The sequence below is a fragment of the Oncorhynchus mykiss genome, chromosome 6 (genome assembly GCF_013265735.2).
Source record: "Oncorhynchus mykiss isolate Arlee chromosome 6, USDA_OmykA_1.1, whole genome shotgun sequence".
Lineage (NCBI taxonomy): Eukaryota > Metazoa > Chordata > Actinopteri > Salmoniformes > Salmonidae > Oncorhynchus > Oncorhynchus mykiss.
The window spans coordinates 35,468,182-35,491,905 of NC_048570.1; the positions used below are offsets into that span (position 1 = coordinate 35,468,182).

At 43.1% G+C, this 23,724-nt stretch overlaps 1 protein-coding gene across 6 annotated transcripts in view; it reads right to left on the reverse strand.

Moving 5' to 3' along the window:
- The window catches only part of LOC110525851 (transport and Golgi organization 2 homolog), a 53,740-nt gene that overhangs the window by 19,458 nt on the left and 10,558 nt on the right, over positions 1–23,724 (reverse strand). For all 6 annotated transcript variants that reach the window (XM_021606311.2, XM_021606315.2, XM_021606314.2 and 3 more), the window contains exons 3-5: positions 19,772–19,860; positions 16,263–16,382; positions 14,240–14,357 (exon numbers count right to left, since the gene is read on the reverse strand). In XM_021606311.2, the coding sequence (XP_021461986.1) occupies positions 14,240–14,357; positions 16,263–16,382; positions 19,772–19,860 (327 nt within the window). The remainder of the gene's footprint in view (positions 1–14,239; positions 14,358–16,262; positions 16,383–19,771; positions 19,861–23,724) is intronic.

A 23,724-nucleotide genomic window follows, 5' to 3' on the forward strand; every position in this document is an offset into this window, starting at 1 on the left:
TCCGAGGGTAAACAACAATTTCTCTGATGTAGTTTTGCATTTCACTATCAGTTAGATGCCCAAGTTGAGCAACAAAGTTAAAACGACTTAGACAGCAGCTCTAATCCCAACAGAAAGACCACCCATAACAACATCTGACCATCACGTCATAAAGTTCCTCTGTGAACAAAGAAAAGCCTGTCAACTTCAGCTGAGCAGAAAGGGCCAGGGTCTTTAAAACAATGGAAATGTCTCAGGTCAACTCAAATAGCAAGTATAAAAGTCAACATTCTCAATTTAATTACGTCTTGGTAAATTAGACAGTAGTAGGTGAACAGTGAAGAGCAGATTTCTTTGAATACTGCCAATTTCCAAATATAACACCAAACAAACATTTTCAGAAGCAAAATGAACTATTACTACTTTTGTAAGACATCGGACTTTACTCATGGGCACTGAAGTGCCATTCAATGCTCTAGACCAGGTATTCCCAAACTAGGGTACACGGACACATTTTCAAACAGTCCATTTATATTTTCCAACGGGGCTAAACATTTGGGTGAGTTGTTTTTCCTCGCCTGGAGTAGCCTCGCTTCACTGCCAAAAATAAAATTAATCCATCTAGTGTTAAGCGAAATAACACCACAATGTCAAATAATTAACATCCAATCACATGAACCGTTACTCTCTCGAGGGAAACCTTCACTCTTGCGTAGACATTTTGAAACGAAACATGATAATTTGAATAATAAGCCACAGGACTTTGAGCGAGAATAAAGACTACTTTTGAGTAGTAAGACATGTATAAAAGCTACAGATACCATTAATAAGAAGGGGCTAGAAACATCTTTTATGGTGAGCTACCGAGTGGCTAGGACAGGCAAGCCCCATACTATTGTGGAGGACTTAATTATTCCTGCTGCCGCAGATTTGGCTGGGACAATGCTGGGGGGAAAGGCCAAAAAAAACTATACCCGACAATGCCTCCATCAAACAACACTGTTTCACAACGCATCAGTGACATGGCAGGAGATGTTTTGAAACAATTACTGCTTCAAGTACAAGCCAGTGAATTCTATGCGTTACAGCTGGATGAGTCAGACGTGGCAGGCCTGCCACAGCTCCTGGTATATGTCCGTTACGTTTATGGGGGGAAAACTAAGGAAGATATCCTCTTCTGAAAACCAGGACAACATGAGAGGATATTTTTAAGTACTGGACAGCTTTGTGACATCAAATGGACTTTGGTGGTCAAGATGTGTTAGTATCTGTACTGATGGCGCAAAAGTCATGACAGGGAGACATAATGGAGTGATAACGCGCGTGTAAGCAGTTGCTCTTGACGCCACTTGGGTACACTGCAGCATCCACCGAGAGGCTCTTGCTGCCAAGGGAATGCCTGACAGCTTGAAACACGTTTTGGACACTACAGTGAAAATGGTTCACCTTGTTAAAACAAGGCCCCTAAACTCTCATGTATTTTCTGCACTATGCAATGATATAGGCAGCGACCATGTAACGCGTTTGCAACATACATGAGTGCGCTGGTTGACAAGTTATTTTTAATTGAGAGACGAGTTTAAAGTTTTCTTTACTGACCACAATTTTCACTTGTCTGACCGCTTGCATGATGACGAGTTTCTCACACAACTGGCCTGTTTTTTCTCACATGAATGATCTGAATCTAGGATTACAGGGAATCTCCACAACTATATTCAATGTACAGGACAAAATTGAGGCTATGATTAAGTAGTTGGAGCTCTTCTCTGTCTGCATGAACAAGGACAACCCACAGCTCTTTCCATCATTGTATGATTTGTGTGCAAATGAACTCAAGCTTACGGACAATGTCAAATGTGATATAGCGAAGCACCTGAGTGAGCTGGGTGCGCAATTACTTTCCCGAAACAGATGACACAAACAACTGGATTCGTTATCCCTTTCATGCCCTGCCTCCAGTCCACTTACTGATATCTGAACAAGAGAGCCTCATCAAAATTGTAACAAGCGGTTCTGTGAAAATTGAATTTAAATCAGAAGCCACTGCCAGATTTCTGGATTGGGCTGCGCTCAGAGTATCCTTCCAAGACAAATCACACTGTTAAGACACTGATGCCCTTTGCAACCACATACCTATGTGAGAGTGGATTCTTGGCCCTCTCTAGCATGAAAACTAAATACAGGCAATGACTGTGTGGAAAATTATTTAAGACGGAGACTCTCTCCAATTCATTAACCTGTGGTGAGTTATTCACAATTTTTGACAAACAAATAAGGTTTTATATGTAAGATGGTAAAATAAAGAGCAAAAATTTATTATTATTTGTGCTCTGGTCCTATAAGAGCTCTGTCACTTCCTACGAGCCGGGTTGTGACAAAAACTCACACTCATTCTTATGTTTAATAAATGTATCGTATAGTGGGTGTGTGTGGCAGGCTTATTACAATGATAGCAAAAAACAACATTTGAGAGTGCACTGACCCTGGTGCTAGAGGGGGTACGCAGCTGGAGGTTGAATGTTTAAAGGGGTACGGGACAATAAAACGTTTGGGAACCACTGAGCTAGACAGAGAGATCAGCCCAGGGACTAAAGGCCTACTGCTACAACTGCCTGTCTCTGGTTGTGATTGTTGTTGTTGTTGTAGCAGCTGGGTCAAGCATACTGGTTTTGGGGGGAGACAAAGAGAATATGCATTACTGTTACTCATCAAAATGAAATAAACCATACACCATGGAAACCAGTTGAGGAATGCTGCTCCGATCTACTGCTGCTTCCCTTTAAAAAAAAGGAAAAACAAAAGCCTGCCAAAAGCTACACCACATTTGCAGACCACGCAAACAGCCCACTTTCTAAAAAGTGGGTGAGAATGTATACTTTAAACATATAAGTTCTGCTGGGTATCAGGAAGGCTCAGTGAGGCTGGATGTTTTTGAGATGACAGTTGACAGATTAAAAACAGAATATTCTACCACCACACAGACTTGAATGAATAAATATGGACACAAGATTGGATCAAAGTCGAAAGAAGCACAGGAAAAGTAAGATGGCTTGGTGTATGACAACACCGAGTGCTGCTTGGCTGCCATTGATAACATAAAATTGAGGGCATTTGCGATTAAAATTGAGAGATGATTGATTTGAACACCTTCCTAATATTGAGTTACATCCCTTATGCTCTCAGAACAGCCTCAAATTTGTCGTTGTATGGAATGCTGGCCAAAGTTGACTTCAATAATTCCCACAGTTGTGTCCAGTTGGCTGATGTCCTTTGGGTGGCGAACCATTCTTGATACACACTGGAAACTGTTGAGCATGAAATACCCAGCAGCATTGCAGCTCTTGACATGCTCAAACCGGTGTGCCTGGCATCTACTACCATACCCCATTCAAAAGTCACAAAAATATTGTGTCTTGCCCATTCACCCACTGAATGGCACAAATACACAATCCATGTCTCAATTGTCAAAAATGTCTCAAGTCTTCAAAAACATTAATGAACCCGTCTTCCACTTAATCTACACTGATTGAAGTGGATTTAACAAGTGACATCAATAAGGGATCATAGCTTCACCTGGTCAGTCGATGTCATGGAAAGAGCAGGTGTTCCTATTGTTTTGTACACTCAGTGCACATCATTAGCTCCGACCAAGGCAAGGCTCAGTCAGAGGGGAAACGTATGCATGCAAATTCGTCAACTGGATTGAAAGTATTCAAACCCATCGAAAGAGCTATCGATTATTAATAAAAGCAATGCTGGTTTAACAAGCAACGTAATTAAGGGAAGGCATAAGATAAATCATGCCAAACTTGAAGTCGAGAAATGTAGAGTTCTATTTAGTTGGATGAGTAACATACAAATTATACACTTTTTCTATTACTGCATCCTCAATTATGGGTGAATTATGGGTGAAGATAATTTTCTTTTTTTGAATTTTACCCCCTTTTCTCCCCAATTTCGTGGTATCCAATTGTTGTAGTAGCTACTATCTTGTCTCATCGCTACAACTCCCGTACGGGCTCGGGAGAGACGAAGGTTGAAAGTCATGCGTCCTCCGATACACAACCAACTAAGCCGCTGCTTCTTTAACACAGCGCACATCCAACCCGGAAGCCAGCCGCACCAATGCGCCGGAGGAAACACCGTGCACCTGGCCACCTTGGTTAGCGTACACTGCGCCCAGCCCGCCACAGGAGTCGCTGGTGCGCGATGAGACAAGGACACCCCTACCGACCAAGCCCTCCCTAACCCGGGCGACGCTAGGCCAATTGTGCGTCGCCCCACGGACCTCCCGGTCGCGGCCGGTTACGACAGAGCCTGGGCGCGAACCCAGGGACTCTGATGGCACAGCTGGCGCTGCAGTACAGCGCCCTTAACCACTGCGCCACCCGGGAGGCCCCCTTGAAGATAATTTTCATGACCAACAGTTTGGGGTCATGAACAGTTTTTTTTTTGGGGGGGGGGGGGGCGACGACAAACATCTGACTGAAAACGGGATGGCCGAGGCATTTCTGTGGTTGAGTCCTTTGCGATACCATGGAGTCTTACAACGTGATGAAACTTACAACACCTTGCTTGCTGAAACAAGCAAGGTGTAGTAGCAAACAATGAATAAAATGGGCTTGGAACCCCTAACCCTGGCAATTTGACTGGTAAACTCATTGGTACACTCACAATGGATGCCTGGTATTGTGGACAAATTAGAAAAATAAAAGTAATACTTTCCAATGCGTGAGCTAAAAGAGGCGTGCCGTGAGAGGAGTGTCAAATGTGTGTGTTCTAAAGACCAATGCGTGAGCTAAAAGAGGCGTGCCGTGAGAGGAGTGTCACATGCGTGTGTTCTAAAGACCAATGTGTGAGAGTTTGCAGCTCTGCTTTCAGTCGTAACATTTCTCCCTCCAGTCACAACCCATATTGGATGGGTACATTTCCTGGTTTGCTCACAACGGCCACCAGTTCACCCATTATGCCATCATTGACTCGACTGGGAACGCCAGTTCTACATGCAGTCAGGAGCGGAGAAAAGGTGAAAATGTTCAAAAACATTAAAATAAAAAAAGTGCTTTTCGAACGGTTATTACAGAGACTAAGGTCATTTGGCAGGCCAATTACAGTCATCCAAAAGTCTGTGACCATCACAGCCCTAATATACAGTAACGGACAAAATAAAGTAAAACACCAACATAGTGTCTTAATAGGGCGTGTGATATAAAAATGACATACTTACCTCATTTGTTTGATATTAATACTTAAAGGAGCACAGGGGGTTTGAGACCCCTCTTTCAAAGTCACAGATCTCTTCTTCTTGCCATGGCGGCTGAAGTAATGGGCCACTGGGCATTTTTATACATGGTCAGAATTTCCTCACCGATTTGTTTTAACACGTCACTATTGGTATCCCTCATTTGCTCAAGTGTTTATTTTGCTTTATTTTGGCAGTTGCCTGTACATTATACAACAGGAAGGAATACAGAGGATGTTTAAAATGGCCTCCACACATCTTGTCCCACATCACCATCGTATCATAAATCATCACGTTGGTTAAGGATGACAAATCCACTAATTGTAATATAGGGCCTCCTCTGTATCCACGAGACAAGACGTAATTATCGATTCGGAAACAGAGCAGCCGCAGACAGCATTTCCTCTGGGTTATCTCTAACGAACACGCATGACTGTTGTTTCACTGTGCAGAGAGGGAAAACTAATAGCTCTATAATGAGCCTGTTTATAAAAAAAAAAGGTCTACAACCAAATACATTACAGTCACAGCAGCTGCCATCCAATGTCTGTTTTTATTATGCCGTTGCGTACCGCAGGGTCCTATCTGTCAGCATCCATACATCTTGTAGTGAGTCGACAGGGAGCCCCATGGGTCCAGGCAGACAGAGAGGGATGGAGTGATTTCAGAACCAGATGATTGGCCAGGCCAGAGCATACATCAAAGAAACACATATTACTTGTTGCTCTCTCTCAGCTGACATCTCACGGTGTGTGTGTGTGTGTGTGTGTGTGTACACACACATTTCTGGTGGCAGTGAGGTCTCCTTTCGTTAAGTCTCTTGCCGCAGGGGTGGCAGCAGCAGGAGCCATACAACACGTACATAATTCCAGGTCTTAATGAGGCCATTCGCATTCCTGAAAGGCTCTGCTGTTAACACACAACAGAACACAACCCACGGAGATCTCTACCTGCTATAATACACACAATGTAGAGAGAGGGGAGAGAAGCTTGTAGGTGGGGAGAAAGAACAGTACCTGGAAACAACGGAAGAGGAGGAGGATTAAAACAAGAGATCTGCTCACACACTGTGCCGATCCTGCTCTAGGCCACATCAGCAGGATATATTGATCAGGACCCCTCGATCCACAGGGAAAACCCTGCTTCCCCTGGCAGGAAGTGGGAAAAGTTGTTCATGAACCGCCTGACTTCCAAAATGAGACCTGAAACCCTGTTGCCATGCCGATGGCATGTCTATCGAGACCCCTTCATGACAGCGGTCTTAGTTTCAGAGGGACGCACTTTAATCTTTGCTCTCCAGTCCACATCGCAAGGCCATCAAATTAAATGACACTGTCTGCTGCAGAGAGTAAGAGAAAACAGAAAGAGAGGGGTAAAAGTTCCCTACATTAAATATTGTCTGGGTTCCCTTCGTCAAATCATTCGTAGAGTTTTTGACATGCCCTCACAAGCCTGACTGGTAAAGGGAAAAAAATGTACAGGTGTTCTCAGAATTCTTATGACGGTTTCTTCAATTCAAGGTTTCTTTTGTGTTTGGAGAGAGACAGGGACAGAGAGAGAACAGGTGGCTGTAGCTCATGCCTCTGATGGACCCTGGAGAGAAGGCACCATCATCCCTGATTCATCATCAGCCAGTCCAACAAGAGATGGGAACAGAGAGAACACATGGTAACAGACACTTATGCCCAAGGTCAAATCGACCCATAGCCCTAGGGTCTGAAAAGGAATATGCAATATAGAAATAGCTAAACCTTAAAGGCTTGGTAGAAAATCCTCTGAGAACTACATGTGCCTTGGACTAGGGGTTGATTTGCAACCTGGTGGGCATGTCTTGAATGTACCTTAGGAAATGAAAGAGTTGAGGCAGCATTGTCTGCCAGAACTCTATAAAAACTAGAAGATAGTAATTAAAGAAGTTGACGTGGTAGTAACAGCATTAGTAATGATAGAAGTTGTAAAAGGGAATGGGGGAGACTGAAAAGATTTGGCATGGGTCCCCAGATCCTCAAAAGGTTCAACAGCTGCACCATCCAGAGCATCCTGACTGGTTGCATTACTGCCTGGTATGGCAATTGCTCAGCCTCTGACCGCAAGGCACTACAGAGGGTAGTGTGTATGGCCCAGTACCTCACTGGGGCCAAGCTTCCTGCCATCCAGGACCTCAATACCAGGTGGTGTCAGAGGAATGCCCTAAAAATTGTCAAAGACTCCAGCCAACCGAGTCACTGTTCTCTCTGCTGCCGCACGGCAAGCGGTACCGGAGCGCCAAGTCTAGGTCCAAGACGCTTCTAAACAGCTTCTTCCCCCAAGCCAAAAGACTCCTGAACATCTAATCAAATGTCTACCCAGACTATTTGCAGTGCCCGCCACCTTTTACGCCGCTGTTACTCTGTTATTATCTATGCATAGTCACTTTAATAAATCTACCTATATGCACATATTACCTCAATTACCTTGACTTACCGGTGCCCCCTGTATATAGTCTCGCGATTGTTATTTTACTGCTGCTCTTTAACTACTTGTTACTTTAATTTCTTACTCTTACTCATATTTTTTTGTTTGTTTTGCAACTTGATTGAAGTCCAGCTATGGTAAATTCAATTGATTGGACATGATTTGGAAAGGCACACATCTGTCTATATTAGTACCACAGTTGACAGTGCATGTCAGAGCAAAATCCAAGCCATGAGGTCGAAGGAATTATCCGTAGAGCTGCAAGGCCGGATTGTGTCGAGGCACAGATTATGGGGAAGGATACCAACAAATTACTGCAGTATTGAAGGTCCAAGAACACAGTGGCCTCCATCATCCTTAAATGGAAGAAGTTTGGAACCACCAAGGCTCTTCTTAGAGATGGCCTCCCAACCAAACTGAGCAATTGGGGGAGAAGGGCCTTGGTCAGGGAGGTGAACCCGAACCTGATGGTCACTCTGACAGAGCTCTACAGTTCCTCTGTGGAGATGGGAGAACCTTCCAGAAGAACAACCATCTCTGCAGCACTCCACCAATCAGGTCTTTATGGTAGAGTGGCCAGACGGAAGCCACTCCTCAGTAAAAGGCACATGACAGCCCGCTTGTAACTAAAGGACTCCGACCATGAGAAACAAGATTCTCTGGTCTGATGAAACCAAGATTGAGGAAACATGGCACCATCCCTACGGTGAACCATGGTGGTGGCAGCATCATGCTGCGGGGATGTTTTTCAGCGGCAGGGACTGGGAGACCAGTCAGGATTGAGGGAAAGATTAATGGAGAAAAGTACACAGAGATTACTTGATGAAAACCTGCTCCAGAGCGCTCAGGACCTCAGACTGGAGCGAAGGTTCACCTTCCAACAGGACAATGACCCGTGCAGGAGTGGCTTCGGGACAAGTCTGCGTGAACAAGCCGGACTTGAACCCGATCAAACATCTCTGGAGAGACCTGAAAATAGCTGTGCAGTGACATTCCCCATCCAACCTGACAGAGAGGATCTGCAGAGGAATGGGAGAAACTCCCCAAACACAGGTGTGCCAAGATTGTAGTGTCATACCCAAGAAGACATGAGGCTTTAAAATCACTGCCAAAGGTGTTTCCACAAAGTACTGCGTAAAAGGGCCTGAAGGACTGTAAAATTGATTTCACTTTATTTAAAATTTGAAAAAAATTTACAAAACCTGTTTTTTACTTGATCATTATCGCGTATTATGTGTAGATTAGCAAAAAAACTATTTAAACCATTTTAGTGTAAGGCTGTAATGTAACAAAACTTGAAAAGTCAAGGGTTCTCAATACTTTCCGAATGCACTAACTACAAGTGAGGTGCCAGTTGTTGGAAGGATAATAGTTCACCTTCTCTATACAGATGACCAAATGTTTTAATTCCTTTGTTTAACCAAGAAATTGTAATACTATCTGAGGGCTTTGTGTAAGATGGTGATAATTATTATAGAAAGGTGTTTGTTATATATACACACACTGCTCAAAAACATAAAGGGAACACTAAAATAACACATCCTAGATCTGAATGAAATATTCTTATTAAATACTTCTTTCTTTACATAGTTGAATGTGCTGACAACAAAAATCACAGAAAAATTATCAATGGAAATCAAATTTATCAACCCATGGAGGTCTGGATTTGGAGTCACACTCAAAATTAAAGTGGAAAACCACACTACAGGCTGATCCAACTTTGATGTAATGTCCTTAAAACAAGTCAGAAATGAGGCTCAGTAGTGTACGTGGCCTCCACGTGCCTGTATGACCTCCCTACGACGCCTGGGCATGCTCCTGATGAGGTGGCGGATGGTCTCCTGAGGGATCTCCTCCCAGACCTGGACTAAAGCATCCGCCAACTCCTGGACAGTCTGTGGTGTGGCGTTGGTGGATGGAGCGAGACATGATGTCCCAGATGTGCTCAATTGGATTCAGGTCTGGGGAACGGGCGGGCCAGTCCATAGCATCAATGCCTTCCTCTTGCAGGAACTGCTGACACACTCCAGCCACATGAGGTCTAGCATTGTCTTGCATTAGGAGGAACACAGGGCCAACCGCACCAGCATATGGTCTCACAAGGGGTCTGAGGATCTCATCTCGGTACCTAATGGCAGTCAGGCTACCTCTGGCGAGCACATGGAGGGCTGTGCAGCCCCCCAAAGAAATGCCACCCCACACCATGACTGACCCACCGCCAAACCGGTCATGCTGGAGGATGTTGCAGGCAGCAGAACGTTCTCCACGGCGTCTCCAGGCTCTGTCACGTCTGTCACATGTGCTCGGTGTGAACCTGCTTTCATCTGTGAAGAGCACAGGGCACCAGTGGCGAATTTCCCAATCTTTGTGTTCTCTGGCAAATGCCAAACGTCCTGCACGGTGTTGGGCTGTAAGCACAACCCCCACCTGTGGACGTCGGGCCCTCATACCACCCTCATGGAGTCTGTTTCTGACCGTTTGAGCAGACACATTCACATTTGTGGCCTGCTGGAGGTCATTTTGCAGGGCTCTGGCAGTGCTCCTCCTGCTCCTCCTTGCACAAAGGCGGAGGTAGCGGTCCTGCTGCTGGGTTGTTGCCCTCCTACGGCCTCCTCCATGTCTCCTGATGTACTGGCCTGTCTCCAGGTAGCACCTCCATGCTCTGGACACTACGCTGACAGACACAGCAAACCTTGCCACAGCTCGCATTGATGTGCCATCCTGGATGAGCTGCACTACCTGAGCCACTTGTGTGGGTTGTAGACTCAGTCTCATGCTACTACTAGAGTGAAAGCACCGCCAGCATTCAAAAGTGCCCAAAACATCAGCCAGGAAGCATAGGAACTGAGAAGTGGTCTGTGGTTAGCACCTGCAGCACCACTCCTTTATTGGGGATGTCTTGCTAATTGCCTATAATTTCCAACTGTTGTCTATTCCATTTGCACAACAGCATGTGAAATTTATTGTCAATCAGTGTTACGTCCTAAGTGGACAGTTTGATTTCACAGAAGTGCGATTAACTTGGAGTTACATTGTGTTGTTTAAGTGTTCCCTTTATTTTTTCGAGCAGTGTATATATAGATATACATACGCCCTTCTGTTTACAGACTTCGATATATTTAGTGTTTTTAATTAAAGTCATTTGTGAGACCCATCAAAGCTTTAGGTGGGCTCATATAAGTTATAGATGCCAATGAAACAGGGGAAAGACACTTCACTTGCTCTGTCTGTCTCCAAGAGGGTGAACTTGTTGCATCTTGCCATACCCACACAGCCTAGAACAGAAACACAACTGGAAGTCAGAGTAAGCACTCCTCCGGATTATAGATTCAATAAAAAGTTTTGAGTTTCACTCTGGGAGGTCTTCCTTTCGACTGAAATGAAGAGACATTCCTATTTTTATTTTTATTTCACCTTTATTTAACCAGGTAGGCTAGTTGAGAACAAGTTCTCATTTACAACTGCAACCTGGCCAAGATAGAGCATAGCAGTGTGAACAGACAACAGAGTTACACATGGAGTAAACAATTAACAAGTCAATAACACAGTAGGAAAAAAGGGGAAGTCTATATACATTGTGTGCAAAAGGCATGAGGAGGTAGGCGAATAATTACAATTTTTCAGATTAACACTGGAGTGATAAATTATCAGATGGTCATGTACAGGTAGAGATACTGGTGTGCAAAAGAGCAGAAAAGTAAATAAATATAAACAGTATGGGGATGAGGTAGGTAAATTGGGTGGGTTATTTACCGATAGACTATGTACAGCTGCAGCGATCGGTTAGCTGCTCAGATAGCAGATGTTTGAAGTTGGTGAGGGAGATAAGTCTCCAACTTCAGCGATTTTTGCAATTCGTTCCAGTCAAAGGCAGCAGAGAACTGGAACGAAATGCGGCCAAATGAGGTGTTGGCTTTAGGGATGATCAGTGAGATACATCTTCTGGAGCGCGTGCTACGGGTGGGTGTTGCCATCGTGACCTGTGAACTGAGATAAGGCGGAGCTTGGACTTGTAGATGACCTGGAGCCAGTGGGTCAACTATTAAGTTGTTTGAAAAAAAAAAAAAATTGGTAATAGGAAAGGCCAAGGTTATAAAAAGGTAGAATAATTACACAATAAGAGCAATTGGTAAATCCAGCCATCTATCCTCTTTCCCAACCTTTTTGAGAAGTGGAATATAGTTCAGTTGATAGGTCTTATTCTTTTGAGAAGGAATTTGCAATCCCAGATGTTTCATTTTCTGGCATCTCCAAGAAAACGTCTGGTCTAAAAATCAGGTTCTGCATAGCCGTTCGGTTAAAAGGCATGATTATACTATTTGATAGGTTTATTTTATATCCTGAAAAGGTCCCATATACATTTCCATTAGTCAGGATCTGAGCTACCGTACATTTGTACAGTAATCCAAATCAGACCGAGATATTTAGGTCCAATATTCATCCTCTAAAACTTTAAACAAGTAGTTCCATTCTATGCGGTCTAAAGCTTTTTCCACATCTTATTAAGCCACCACTACAGATTCCTGGCCATTCTATACATAATGCATTATGTTAAATCATCTTCTGATATTAAAATCAGGAGAAGAGCGGTTTCTTACTAAGCCGGTTTGGTCCATCTCAACCAAGTCAGGAAGAACTTTATCTAGTCTAAGAGCTGTGAGTTTAGTAACAATTGTATATGCAGTGTTCAATAAAGATATCGGTCAGTGCTTGTTCAAGTGTGTCTGGGTGCTTATCTGTCTCTATGGAATGAATAAATATATTGCAAAGAGGATGAATTCGTTTGGATAAAAATGTTCTATAGATTTCAACAGGGAATCCGTCTAACCCTGGTGATTTTCTCCCAGTGGTGTTGAAAATGGATTCGCTAATTTCTTCAGATGTAATCTCTTTCTCCAAAACCCTTTCGATCCTCATCAGTTAAAGCTTGTCAATTGAGTTTGTTCAAAAACTCATGCATTGTGTCAAGGCTATCCCTTTCAGACTTGGACAGCGTTTCATTAAACTCTAAAGAGTAGATTAATTGCCTCAGGACCCTGAACAACTGTTATTGGACATCTTAATAGAGCTAATAACTCTACTAGCTTCCTCTCGCCTTATCTGCCAAGCAAGCAACTTTCCTTATTTATCACTATGTTCATATAGTAGGTTTGTTCTGTTCTCCTAAATGTGTTTTCTACTTTATAGGTCGCCAGGTTGTTATATTCCAATCGCTTTGAGTCTAGTTTTTGTAGAGTTGAGTCGTCAGCTGTTACTTTGTTCATTTTACAGATCTCACATTTGTTCTCCAACAAATCGACTTGAGCCTGATAAAGTGCATTCAGGAAAGTATTCAGACCCCTTGACTTTTTCCACATTTTGTTACATGACAAAATGCCGGGGCAGCAGGGTAGCCTAGTGGTTGGAGCGTTGGACTAGTAACCGGAAGGTTGCAAGTTCAAAACCCCCGAGCTGACAAGGTACAAATCTGTCGTTCTGCCCCTGAACAGGCAGTTAACCCCTAGGCCGTCATTGTAAATAAGAATTTGTTCTTAACTGACTTGCCTAGTTAAATAAAGGTAAAAAAAAATAATAATCTAACATTGATTGTTGTTTGATTGTTCATGGAGTTGATTAAACAGCAAATACATTTTGATTATGCGTTCAGAAAGTGTCTCTACAATTTTTGTTATACCCTTGTCCATCTCCATTCTGAATCATCATGGTGTTTCGTCCGAGCTAGCATCCTCCGAAGCCGAAGGGGTGGGGGGCACATTTCCACGCCTCGTCTGCTCAAGCTTGGGCATCTTTTGTTTTGCCGATAAAAGAGACGTATTACATTTTCAACAAACGGGTAAACCATCAAGATATCTAAAAAGTGTCAAATGTATAAAGTTCGATGACACTAAGCAGACGAGTCATGTTAGAGCTTCGCCGTTGCCGGAAATACCATCAACAATCTTTTGACAAGCAATCTATGTTGTGTCAGTCTGTTCATGTCAAAGTTGGTTTGGTGTTTGTAGCTTTAATGGTTCAAGAGAAGTTGCGAATCCATTCAAGCCTATGGTGCTTTTATGCACATTTAAGACAGTTATAGTTCAACAAGTATACATGGTATCAAAAAGCTGTATACAAGCAACCTATTCCAGACTGGCCTGCGAGTTCCGCAGTTTGCATAGCGTTTCTCCCTTAAACAGTTGAAGACTAGTTCACTGCATAGTTTTCCCATTCAAGTTAACGGCCAATGAAATGCATTAGGATTTGTGCAAATATGGTTGTAGTGTGAAAAGTATCAGTAGTATCAGAAAGTGTTTTTTTTCAAGCACACTGACCAGTGGTTTAACGGTTTTGGCGCTAAAAGGTTCCAGGGGAATAATAATAACTGAACAGTTTATAAAGTCGTGCTTTCTTTCAGCAAGCACACTTTACAAAATAAAAACAATGCAGAAGGTGTGTATTGAGTAGCAAGGCCAAACCTCACCAAAAATATTAAATCAACCCATCCCATGGTCTTTTGTTTTGCTCAGAGCTCCATCAAACCCTGACCACCTCTCCTGATCCGTCTGCCCACATCCCTTGACTCACTTGAACTCAGCGGTGAGGAGGTTGAAGCCATTGTAGAGATGTCCCTCAGATGACACCCTCTTCAGGTAGGAGTAGCTGTCCTGGCTCTGATCTGCCAGGAAATTGGACACCAGGAACCCTACAACACACGGAACCAACATTATTCTTACATTCACACTAAATGCACAGAGAGGTTACAGAGCAGTTAGGCAGGCCCCTGGACATAGCAGACGTAGATTCATCAGTTGGCTGGCTATTTGGTTTTGTAACCACAAAACACATTTAGTTATACTATCCAATATGATCGACACAACACCGCTTATTGGTCCAGGTCTCTTTTGAAAACAAGACGAACCTGGTTAAATAAAAATAAATTGAGAAAATTGTGATGCAGTTACGTGGAGGACATTTGAGATAAAGTATGTAACATAGGTCTTGGATTGAGTGACATTCGAGATAGTTTCCATGTTACGTAACACTGTGAGTTAGCTGTTAGGAGGACAGGCTACTACCCAAGATGGGGGATCTGCACTACAACAATGAAGTGTGTCAAGAAAAAGACTGAAATGTGGCCTTGAAGAAAATAAAACAATTTGAAAACTGCTATTACACAAGGAGGTGTTTCCCTTGTGGGGCTGAGCATCGGCAGTAGACAGCTCTGATACAGAACGACAGTGGAGAGCTACTGTAGCGTGCAAACAGAGGAGGCGAGGGAGGCTGGCTGACACTACTATTCACTTATTGTGGTGCTATTGCTAGTGAATGAATCCTTCAAAAAGCAGTTTATTTCCATCCATTTGACCATTCCAGCTCCATGTTAGCTGCAGCTTCCTAGGAACAAAGCTGTTTGAGGAATGAAATATTAACACTACGGTGCATTCAGAGAGTATTCAGACCCCTTGACGTTTTTCCACGTTAGTCTTATTCTAAAATGAATTAAATTGCTTTTTTTCTTTCAATCTACACACAATACCCCATAATGACTAAGCAAAAACAGGTTTAGATATTTTCTCAAATGTATTACAAATAAAAAAAAATGAAATATCACATTTACATAAGTATTCAGACCCTTTACTCAGTACTTTGTTGAAGCACCTTAGGCAGCGATTACAGCCTCAAGTCTTCTTGGGTATGACACTACAAGCTTAGCACACCTGTATTTGGGGAGTTTCTCCCACTCTTCTTTGTAGATCCTCTTGAGCTCTGTCAGGTTGGATGGGGGGCATCACCGCACAGCTATTTTCAGGTCTCTCCAGAGATATGTTTGATTAGGTTCAAGTCCAGGCTCTGGCTGGGCCACTCAAGGACATTCAGAAACTGGTTGCCCTTCTGGAAGGTTCTCCCATCTCCACAGAGGAACTCTGGAGCTCTGTCAGAGTGACCATTGGGTTCACCTCCCTGACTAAGGCCCTCCTCCCCCGATTGCTCAGTTTGCCCGGGCGGCCAGCTCTAGGAAGACTCTTGGTGGTTCCAAACTTCTTCCATTTAAGAATGATGGAGGCCACTGTTCTTGGGGACCTTCAATACTGCAGACATTTTTTGGTACCCTTCCCTCAACACAATCTACAGACAATTCCTTAGACCACATGGCTTGGTTTTTGCTCTGACATTCATTGTCAACTGCAGGACCTTATATAGACAGGTGTGTGCCTTTCCAAATCATGTCCAATCAATTTAATGTACCACAGCTGAACTCCAATCAAGTTGCAAAACATCTCAAGGATGATCGATGGAAACCGGATGCACCGGAGCTCAATTTAAAAGTCTCATAGCAAAGAGTCTGAATACTTATAAGGTATCTGTTTATTTAATACATTTGCAAAAATTTCAAAAAACATGTTTATACTTTGTCGTTATGAGGTATTGTGTGTAGATTGGTGAGGAAAAGAATAAATTGTATTAATTTTAGAATAATGCAGTAAAGTAACAAAATGGGGAAGAAGGGAAGTGGTCTGAACACTTTCTGAATATCAATACACTGCCTCTTAAAAATGTACATATCGGGCTGCTCAGTGGGTATATTCTCGTCCAAGTTGGTCCTCACCTCTTCCTTGTGCGTCTGGATTGGGCCTTCCCTCCAGGTAATTGGTCAGTGCGGCCAGCTTGCCCCTCTTGTTAATCCCCAGCCATGATCCTCCTTCCTTCCCCTCCTCCAGGTCCAGCCCTGACAACACACAATCACATCACACTCCATGTCCGTCACAAAACACATACATGAATTTTATTCCCATTGTAACACCTCTGTCTGAAAATAGAACAACAGTTATAGGCCTAACTGACCAGTGAGATTGATGCTATACTGAACAAAAATAAAACGCAACATGCAATAATTTCAACTATTTTACTGAGTTACGATTCATATAAGGAAATCAGTCAATTGAAACATTTATTAGGCCCTAATCTATGGATTTCATATGACTGGGCAGGGCATAGGCCCACCCACTGGTAAGCCAGCCAATCAAATTCATTTTTCTCAAAAGAGATTTTATTACAGACAGAAATACTTCTCAGTTCCATCAGCTATCTGGGTGACTGGTCTCACACAATCCCACAGGTAAAGAATAAATATTTGGAGGTCCTGGGCTGGTGTAGTTACAAGTGGTCTGCAGTTGAGGCCGGTTGGACATACTGCCAAATTCTCTAAAACGATGTTGGAGGAGGCTTATGGTAGAGAAACGAACATTACATTATCTGGCAACAGCTCTGGTGGACATTCCTGCAGTCAGCATGCCATGTGCACGCTCCCGCAAAACTTGAGACATCAGGTGTTGTGTAACAACATTTCACATTGGCCTTTTATTGTCGCCAGCACAAGGTGCACCTGTGTAATAATCATGAGGTTTAATCAGCTTCTTGATATGCCACACCTGTCAGGTGGATGGATTACCTTGGCAAAGGAGAAATGCTCACTAACAGGGATGTAAACAAATGTGTGCAAAAAAATTGAGAGAAATAAGATTTTTGTGCGAATGGAAAATTTCTGGGATCTTTTATTTCAGCTCATGAAATATGGGACCAACACTTTACATGTTGCCTTTATATTTTTGTTTAGTGTGTGTGTGTGTATGTGTGTGTGTATGTTTATATATATATATATATATATATTACATACACACTGTGAATCAACAATGGCAATCATGTATAGCAATGGCAATCATGTATTGCTGAAAATAATGCTGCCAGTCACTCAAAACAAGAGTTTGCTTATAATAAATCTATTAATTCTAGAAGAAGCACAAAGTACAAATGTTTCACCCTGCTCCAAGCCATCGCTGACTGCCTAGTTTTACTCCTTTGTGAGTAAAACTGAAGAAGTGCATAAAAACCAAAACATTCAAGGAAGAGGCAATTTTGTACTTTTTGCAGTTAAGGCTGAGCAGTGGTTTTCTGAGAAACAGACAGGCCTCTCTGCCTTGCATTCATCATCATGGGAGCCTCATTACCATGTAGAGCACGGAACTCTGAAAACGCTGAATAGATTAATTCTACTCATACATTCTGTTTGTCTGGACGCGGAGTGAAGCGATGCCCTTACACGACTCATAGGGAATACGACTAGCAGTGGAGCGTTAAGAGATATATAGATCATTTTATTACAACCAGTGTGACTTGCTAGTCGCTTACCATTTTGCACTTGTATTGCACTTGGAAGAAATGAACCCACTGAAGAATGAATACCAAGTTATTAATACTTATTCTGTACGAAAACTTGAATAAACTTCTGGAGGCAAAGGGCCATGCGATACAGGCGGTTCATCTAGACCTAAACTGTGACTTAAACACTGAGATAGGCTGTGTGTGTTTCTATGAGAGAGGGGGGTAACTAAGGGAAGCATGTGCAGAGGCAAGATGGTAAGTCTACACTTCCACCTCATTAATACAGGCGCACTGAGACAGCCAGGGAACAGAGGAGAGGTACTTTGCTGCAGAGAAACCCAGCCAAGGCCTGAACCCAATAGGGACCGGTAGAGATGGAGCTGCTGGAATCCCAGAGCGTATTCTCCCAGGATGATGGTAGAGCCGACAAACATGAAGACAGTCAGTGCTACTATGCGTGTGCTGTCCTTGAAAAAGGTTTCAAAAGTCCTCAGCTCTGCTCTCCCTGTGAGGCATAGATGAATAAATTGGCAATAAAACATCAACACATTGTTTAGCTGTAAGATCAGGCCGAGATTGACTTGTGTGGACTCACTCAAACAAACATCAATATCACCTTCACCCAGAGGCCAACCAACGTCCCTCCACCCACACACCAGATAAGAGCCTCACTGGCCACACTCATTCATTTCTGCCACACCACATAGAATAAGCCGTCAGTTGAATGGCTGCTACTCAAGCCTGTGTAACGGATTTTTTTTTAAATAAATAGTTGACTCAGAAATACTATAAAAAGGCTGTTGAACAAAACAACTTCCTAGTCTGCTGTGAGAGGGAGAGGAAATGAAAGGAATCACTCAGAAACAGAGGAGAAGCAATGCTCTATGACAGGACGCTTATTGTAATCCCCCTTCTTAGCCTTACACCCGGTTCACTTTTTAAACAGCCTGAACACTCAGAGATGCATTTTTTTTCTCAGTCAATGCTCTATGCTCTTAATAATGAAAAAATGGAATGACTGGGACAATCAGTGCATTAAATTCCTCTCAAAAAGTATTCCCGTCACATCACAGTCATGACCGCAGTCAAATTCCACATGACCATTGAGTCACGGTAATCTCTTACACCCTCTGGACATGTATTGGGAGTACCCTAACCACCACCAGGTTGTTAATGGCCTGGTACTCGGGGCTCTATTGTTCCTCTAACCACTCTGACATCAATACAAACACAATTGAAAATCACATCAGCAAAACAGTATCATGCTTTTAAAACTCAGTTAGGCTACAGTTTTTGACCTCACTGTGACGATCAATTTAAAGAAAGAAGTTCAACAATGGGTTGAAACTGGATGTTGTTTCAAAGCCAAACAATGAAATGGACAGCGCTTTCTCAGGTGATGATTAAGTCAAAGCATTTCAAATGTTGCACGTGAAACACCCATAAGCATATTAGCGCTCATACATGGGCCTATATATGAGCCTAAGTCCTCCCACCCCCAAAAAACAGAATACATTATTTTATTACATTGCCCACTGTTACAATACATTACAATACATAGCCCACTGCATATTACGCATGGCAGAAAAACAAAAAAGATAAGATTGTCTTTGGTACATAATTGGTCTAGCCAATACTCCAAAATTAAACTAATTCTATGAATCACCGTTAAGTGTAGACTGTATTATTATGCATACTGGATGGACTGATTACCTTATGCTACGCTCCAAACTTTCTATCCATGAGTCTGGGAGAGAATGCTTAGACCTGGGAGATCAAAATCACATTTTATTTGTCTCTTGACATGGAAACCAATATCTGGCTCATGAATGCATTCTAGCCGAGTTGAAATGAAATGGGTTGTGGTGAAATAAAAGGCTCTCAGAGAAAGACTAAATTCTCTCTGTCGCCCCACAGTGTGGTTCTGCCACTTCAACGTCAAGTGCAGATACTTACCACTGAGGATTTCGCTGTTGCTCGCCCAAAAGTCTGCAGCTTTGGTTGGCCTGTTGTAGAACTCATCTCTGTTTGCGGCCAATATTAGCCTGAGGGAAAAAGAGAAAGCGAGAGGACTAGAGTTATGAGGGAGACCATGGTAAACCACTTAAGGTAATGTACTTTAGCGCCATAACCTAGTGGTGGTATCCATCTTGACATATTATTATGTTTTGGGTCGCATCTCTTTAAATCGAAGAGACTGAGCCCTGGCAGTGTCTTCAGCGGCCCAAATCGCACCCTATATACACGTATAAAGTAGTGAGCTATATATATCAGGGCCCATAGCACTCTGGTCCAAAGTTGTGCATTATAAACAGAATAAGATTAAGTAACCTGTGCTCATTTGCCAGGCTGCATTCTGCACCAATGAGTGAATCAAGGCGTCAGTATGCTTCAGTTAGGCTGGCGCCTAGCCGAACTTGGCTGTGCTCGCATACTCCCTTAAAAGACTGTCGCTTGGGGGAAAAAAAATTAAAAAGGGGGGGGGGGGGGCCCCGAACAGCTGAAAAAACCCTCACCGAAGTCCAAAACGAACCCTCCCCCCCAAAAAAATGACAGTGTCATAATATAGGCAGGAACTCTATATATACACTGAACTGTTTCGGCTGGGAAGCATGCGGACTGAGGTGTGACAGAGAAAATAAAGAGCTATACAGTGCCTTGCTGCAGACCTGACTGAGCTGAGCTCCTGACTGAGGTTGCATGTTCCCTAATTGTCTGTGTGTGCACTATTCCTCCCCTCAGGACACGGCAAGGTTTGGCACCGCACCCCGTTCCCCATCAGCTGCAGCAGCAGGAGAAAGCTGATGTGCTGTCACGATCCAACACCATGCGTGTGTCCCAAATGGCACCCTACTCCCTATGTAGTGCACTACTTTCGACCAGAGCCCATGGGTACTGGTCAAAAGTAGTGCACTATATAGGAAATAGGGTTTAATTTGGTATGCACATCCATACCTCTGCCTCTCCATGTAACTTGATTACCTTAACGCAATAACATTACAACCCCTGCCGACTTTCTCCACCCAGCTTGGACTGCTTCACAGTGTGCATAGACAGATCACAAGAGATGGGCTTTTTCAGACCCCGCCCCATCGCAAACATCACATCAAATCCATAATACAACAGCATGCAAAAAAAAAAAAAAACATTTTCTCATCCTTCAGAGTTCCAAAAGGGCCATGTCAGAGAGAGGCTGAGGCTTCTAAAGGCCAGGGGAGGTGCAAGTATCAGATTGATCCAGTACAGCGGATGGAGACAGAAAACATTTGCAGCTTTCTCCTGACAGCCCTCTAAAGCCAAATCAGCTCCAATGGCAGCTCTCTTAAATCAGACTAACATTTCGACAACGTTAAATATTACGACAAGTCTGGCCACAGAATTCAATGCTCAATCAGACCAACGTGTGGACAATGACGTTAACGTTAAGGCCAAGTCTTCGGGTAAAGAAACCCCTCCTCACAATCAGCCAGGATTGTAGACTATCCATGTACATTTCTCACACAAAAGGGAGCAAGAATGACATGGTACTCCACCCCTCCTCTCCCCCATATCAGCTCTCTTACACACTCAGCTCAGTTGACCATCTCTCCATTCCACAGACTGGATAGACATTAGCTCATTATGAGAATGAATTGGTCTTGAATTGTTTGCCGACGCCAGTGATTTGAGCAGTTAGAACGGGGGTTTTAATCCCCACTGCTATGCTGCTCGCCCCACAGTGTCTCCAACAGAGAGAACACGATATTGAAGATGGGGAAGGGAAGGACATCATTTGATGAGGATCCATAGGATCAGAAGAAAATTGTCTTAAAAAAGAAGACCTGTCAGACAGCAGACATTGGAGGAAGGAGCTCAGTGAACAGGAACTGTTCCATAGGCTAAACTAGTGTCTATGAAAAAGATTGGCATGAGGCTCACAAGTTAAACATGAGCATTTAACTGAAAGTGAAACCTAGGCCTTACACATTGGCAGCACCACCCCCACCTACTGCAATTTTCAGTAGTTATCCCATAACAAATGGGCCTTAATGTGCCACTCATCACACTGACAGACTATCACTGCTGTAGCTAATGCTGCATTTGACATTAATCTCTGGCGACTTTTTACTAGCACTGCACAACTGTCACTTATTTAGCAAGGCAACAGTGCATGACTTAGTGACTTCACATTAATGTTCAGCTACTGTCCAATGAATCATCAGCCAGCCCAACACACACACATGATTGTGGGGGTTTTCCTCCCAGTTTGGCTGCCCTATACGAATAGGCAACTGAAGCTGTCGTAGATCTGTGGCGTTGGGAGAGAGGTGGGCACGCAGTGGGACCTAAGTGATGAGGTTTGCAGTAGTAGCCTATACTGAATGTCACAGGGAACACCATTAAGTTCCCTGTGAAACTTAGTCTCTCTTGACTTGTTTTGTTCTGGCTCTACGAGGCAATGTAGGGTCAATGTATTTATACAACATGTGTTGGCCTATAATATAACCTACAGTTGTAACCAGGGCTCTAAATTAAAATTGCATTGCACTGGTGTTTAACTTTGTCAATTTTTTTTGTTAATCGATTAGAGCCCTCAGAAAGTATTCATACCTAGGGCAGTCATGACCGCAGTCAAATTCCACGTGACCATTGAGTCACGGTAATCTCTTACACCCTCTGGACATGTATTGGGAGTACCCTAACCACCACCAGGTTGTTAATGGCCTGGTACTCGGGGCTCTACTGTCCCTCTAACCACTCTGACATCAATACAAACACAATTGAAAATCACATCAGCAAAACAGTATCATGCTTTTAAAACTCAGTTAGGCTACAGTTTTTGACCTCACTGTGACGATCAATTTAAAGAAAGAAGTTCAACAATGGGTTGAAACTGGATGTTGTTTCAAAGCCAAACAATGAAATGGACAGCGCTTTCTCAGGTGATGATTAAGTCAAAGCATTTCAAATGTTGCACGTGAAACATATTAGCGCTCATGCATAGGTCTATATTTGAGCCTAAGTCCTCCCATCCCCAAAAAACAGAATAAGTTTTGTTGGATTGTGTCGTTATTCAATACATAGCCCACTGCATATTATGCATGGCAGAAAAACAAAACAAAAAAGATAAGATTGTCTTTGGTACTGAGCCCTGGCAGTGCCCTGGTCTAGCCAATACTCCAAAATTAACAAATTCCGAATACCGTGAAATGCTTACTTACAAGCCCTTAACCAACAATGCAGTTAAGAAAATTAAGATTTAAAGAAAAAAAATATTTAATAAATAAACTAAAGTAAAAAAAAAAGAAAAATCATAAAAAAAAAAGAGCAACAATAAAATAACAATAACTTGGCTATATACAGGGGGTACCGGTACCAAGTCAATATGCGGGGTTACAGACTAGTCGAGGAAATATGTACATGTAGGTAGGAGTAAAGTGATAATAGATAATAAACAGCAAGTAGCAGCAGCGTAAAACAAAAGGGTGTGTGTGTGTGTGTGTGTGTGGGGGGGGTACAATGCAAATAGTCCGGGTAGCTATTTCGTTAGCTGTTCAGCAGTTTTATGGCTTGGGGTATAAGCTGTTAAGAAACCTTATGGTCCTAGACTTGGCGCTGCAGTACCCCAATATAGTTGGTTCATATTTCAGCCTGCGTGTCCTGATCGTGTCAGATGTGGGTGGACAAAAATCAACATGCGCACACGGACTATTCCATCATTAGGAAAAATATGGAACCACCCAGACTTTGCCTAGAGCTGGCTGTCAGAACAAACTCATCAACCAGGCAAGGACTTTGGTCAGGGAGGTGTCCAAGAACCCAATGACCAATCTGACAGAACTACAGAGTTCCTCTCTACAGCACTACACCAATCTGGGCTTTTGGGAGAGTGGCCTGACAGAAGCCAATCCTGAGAAAAATGCACAACA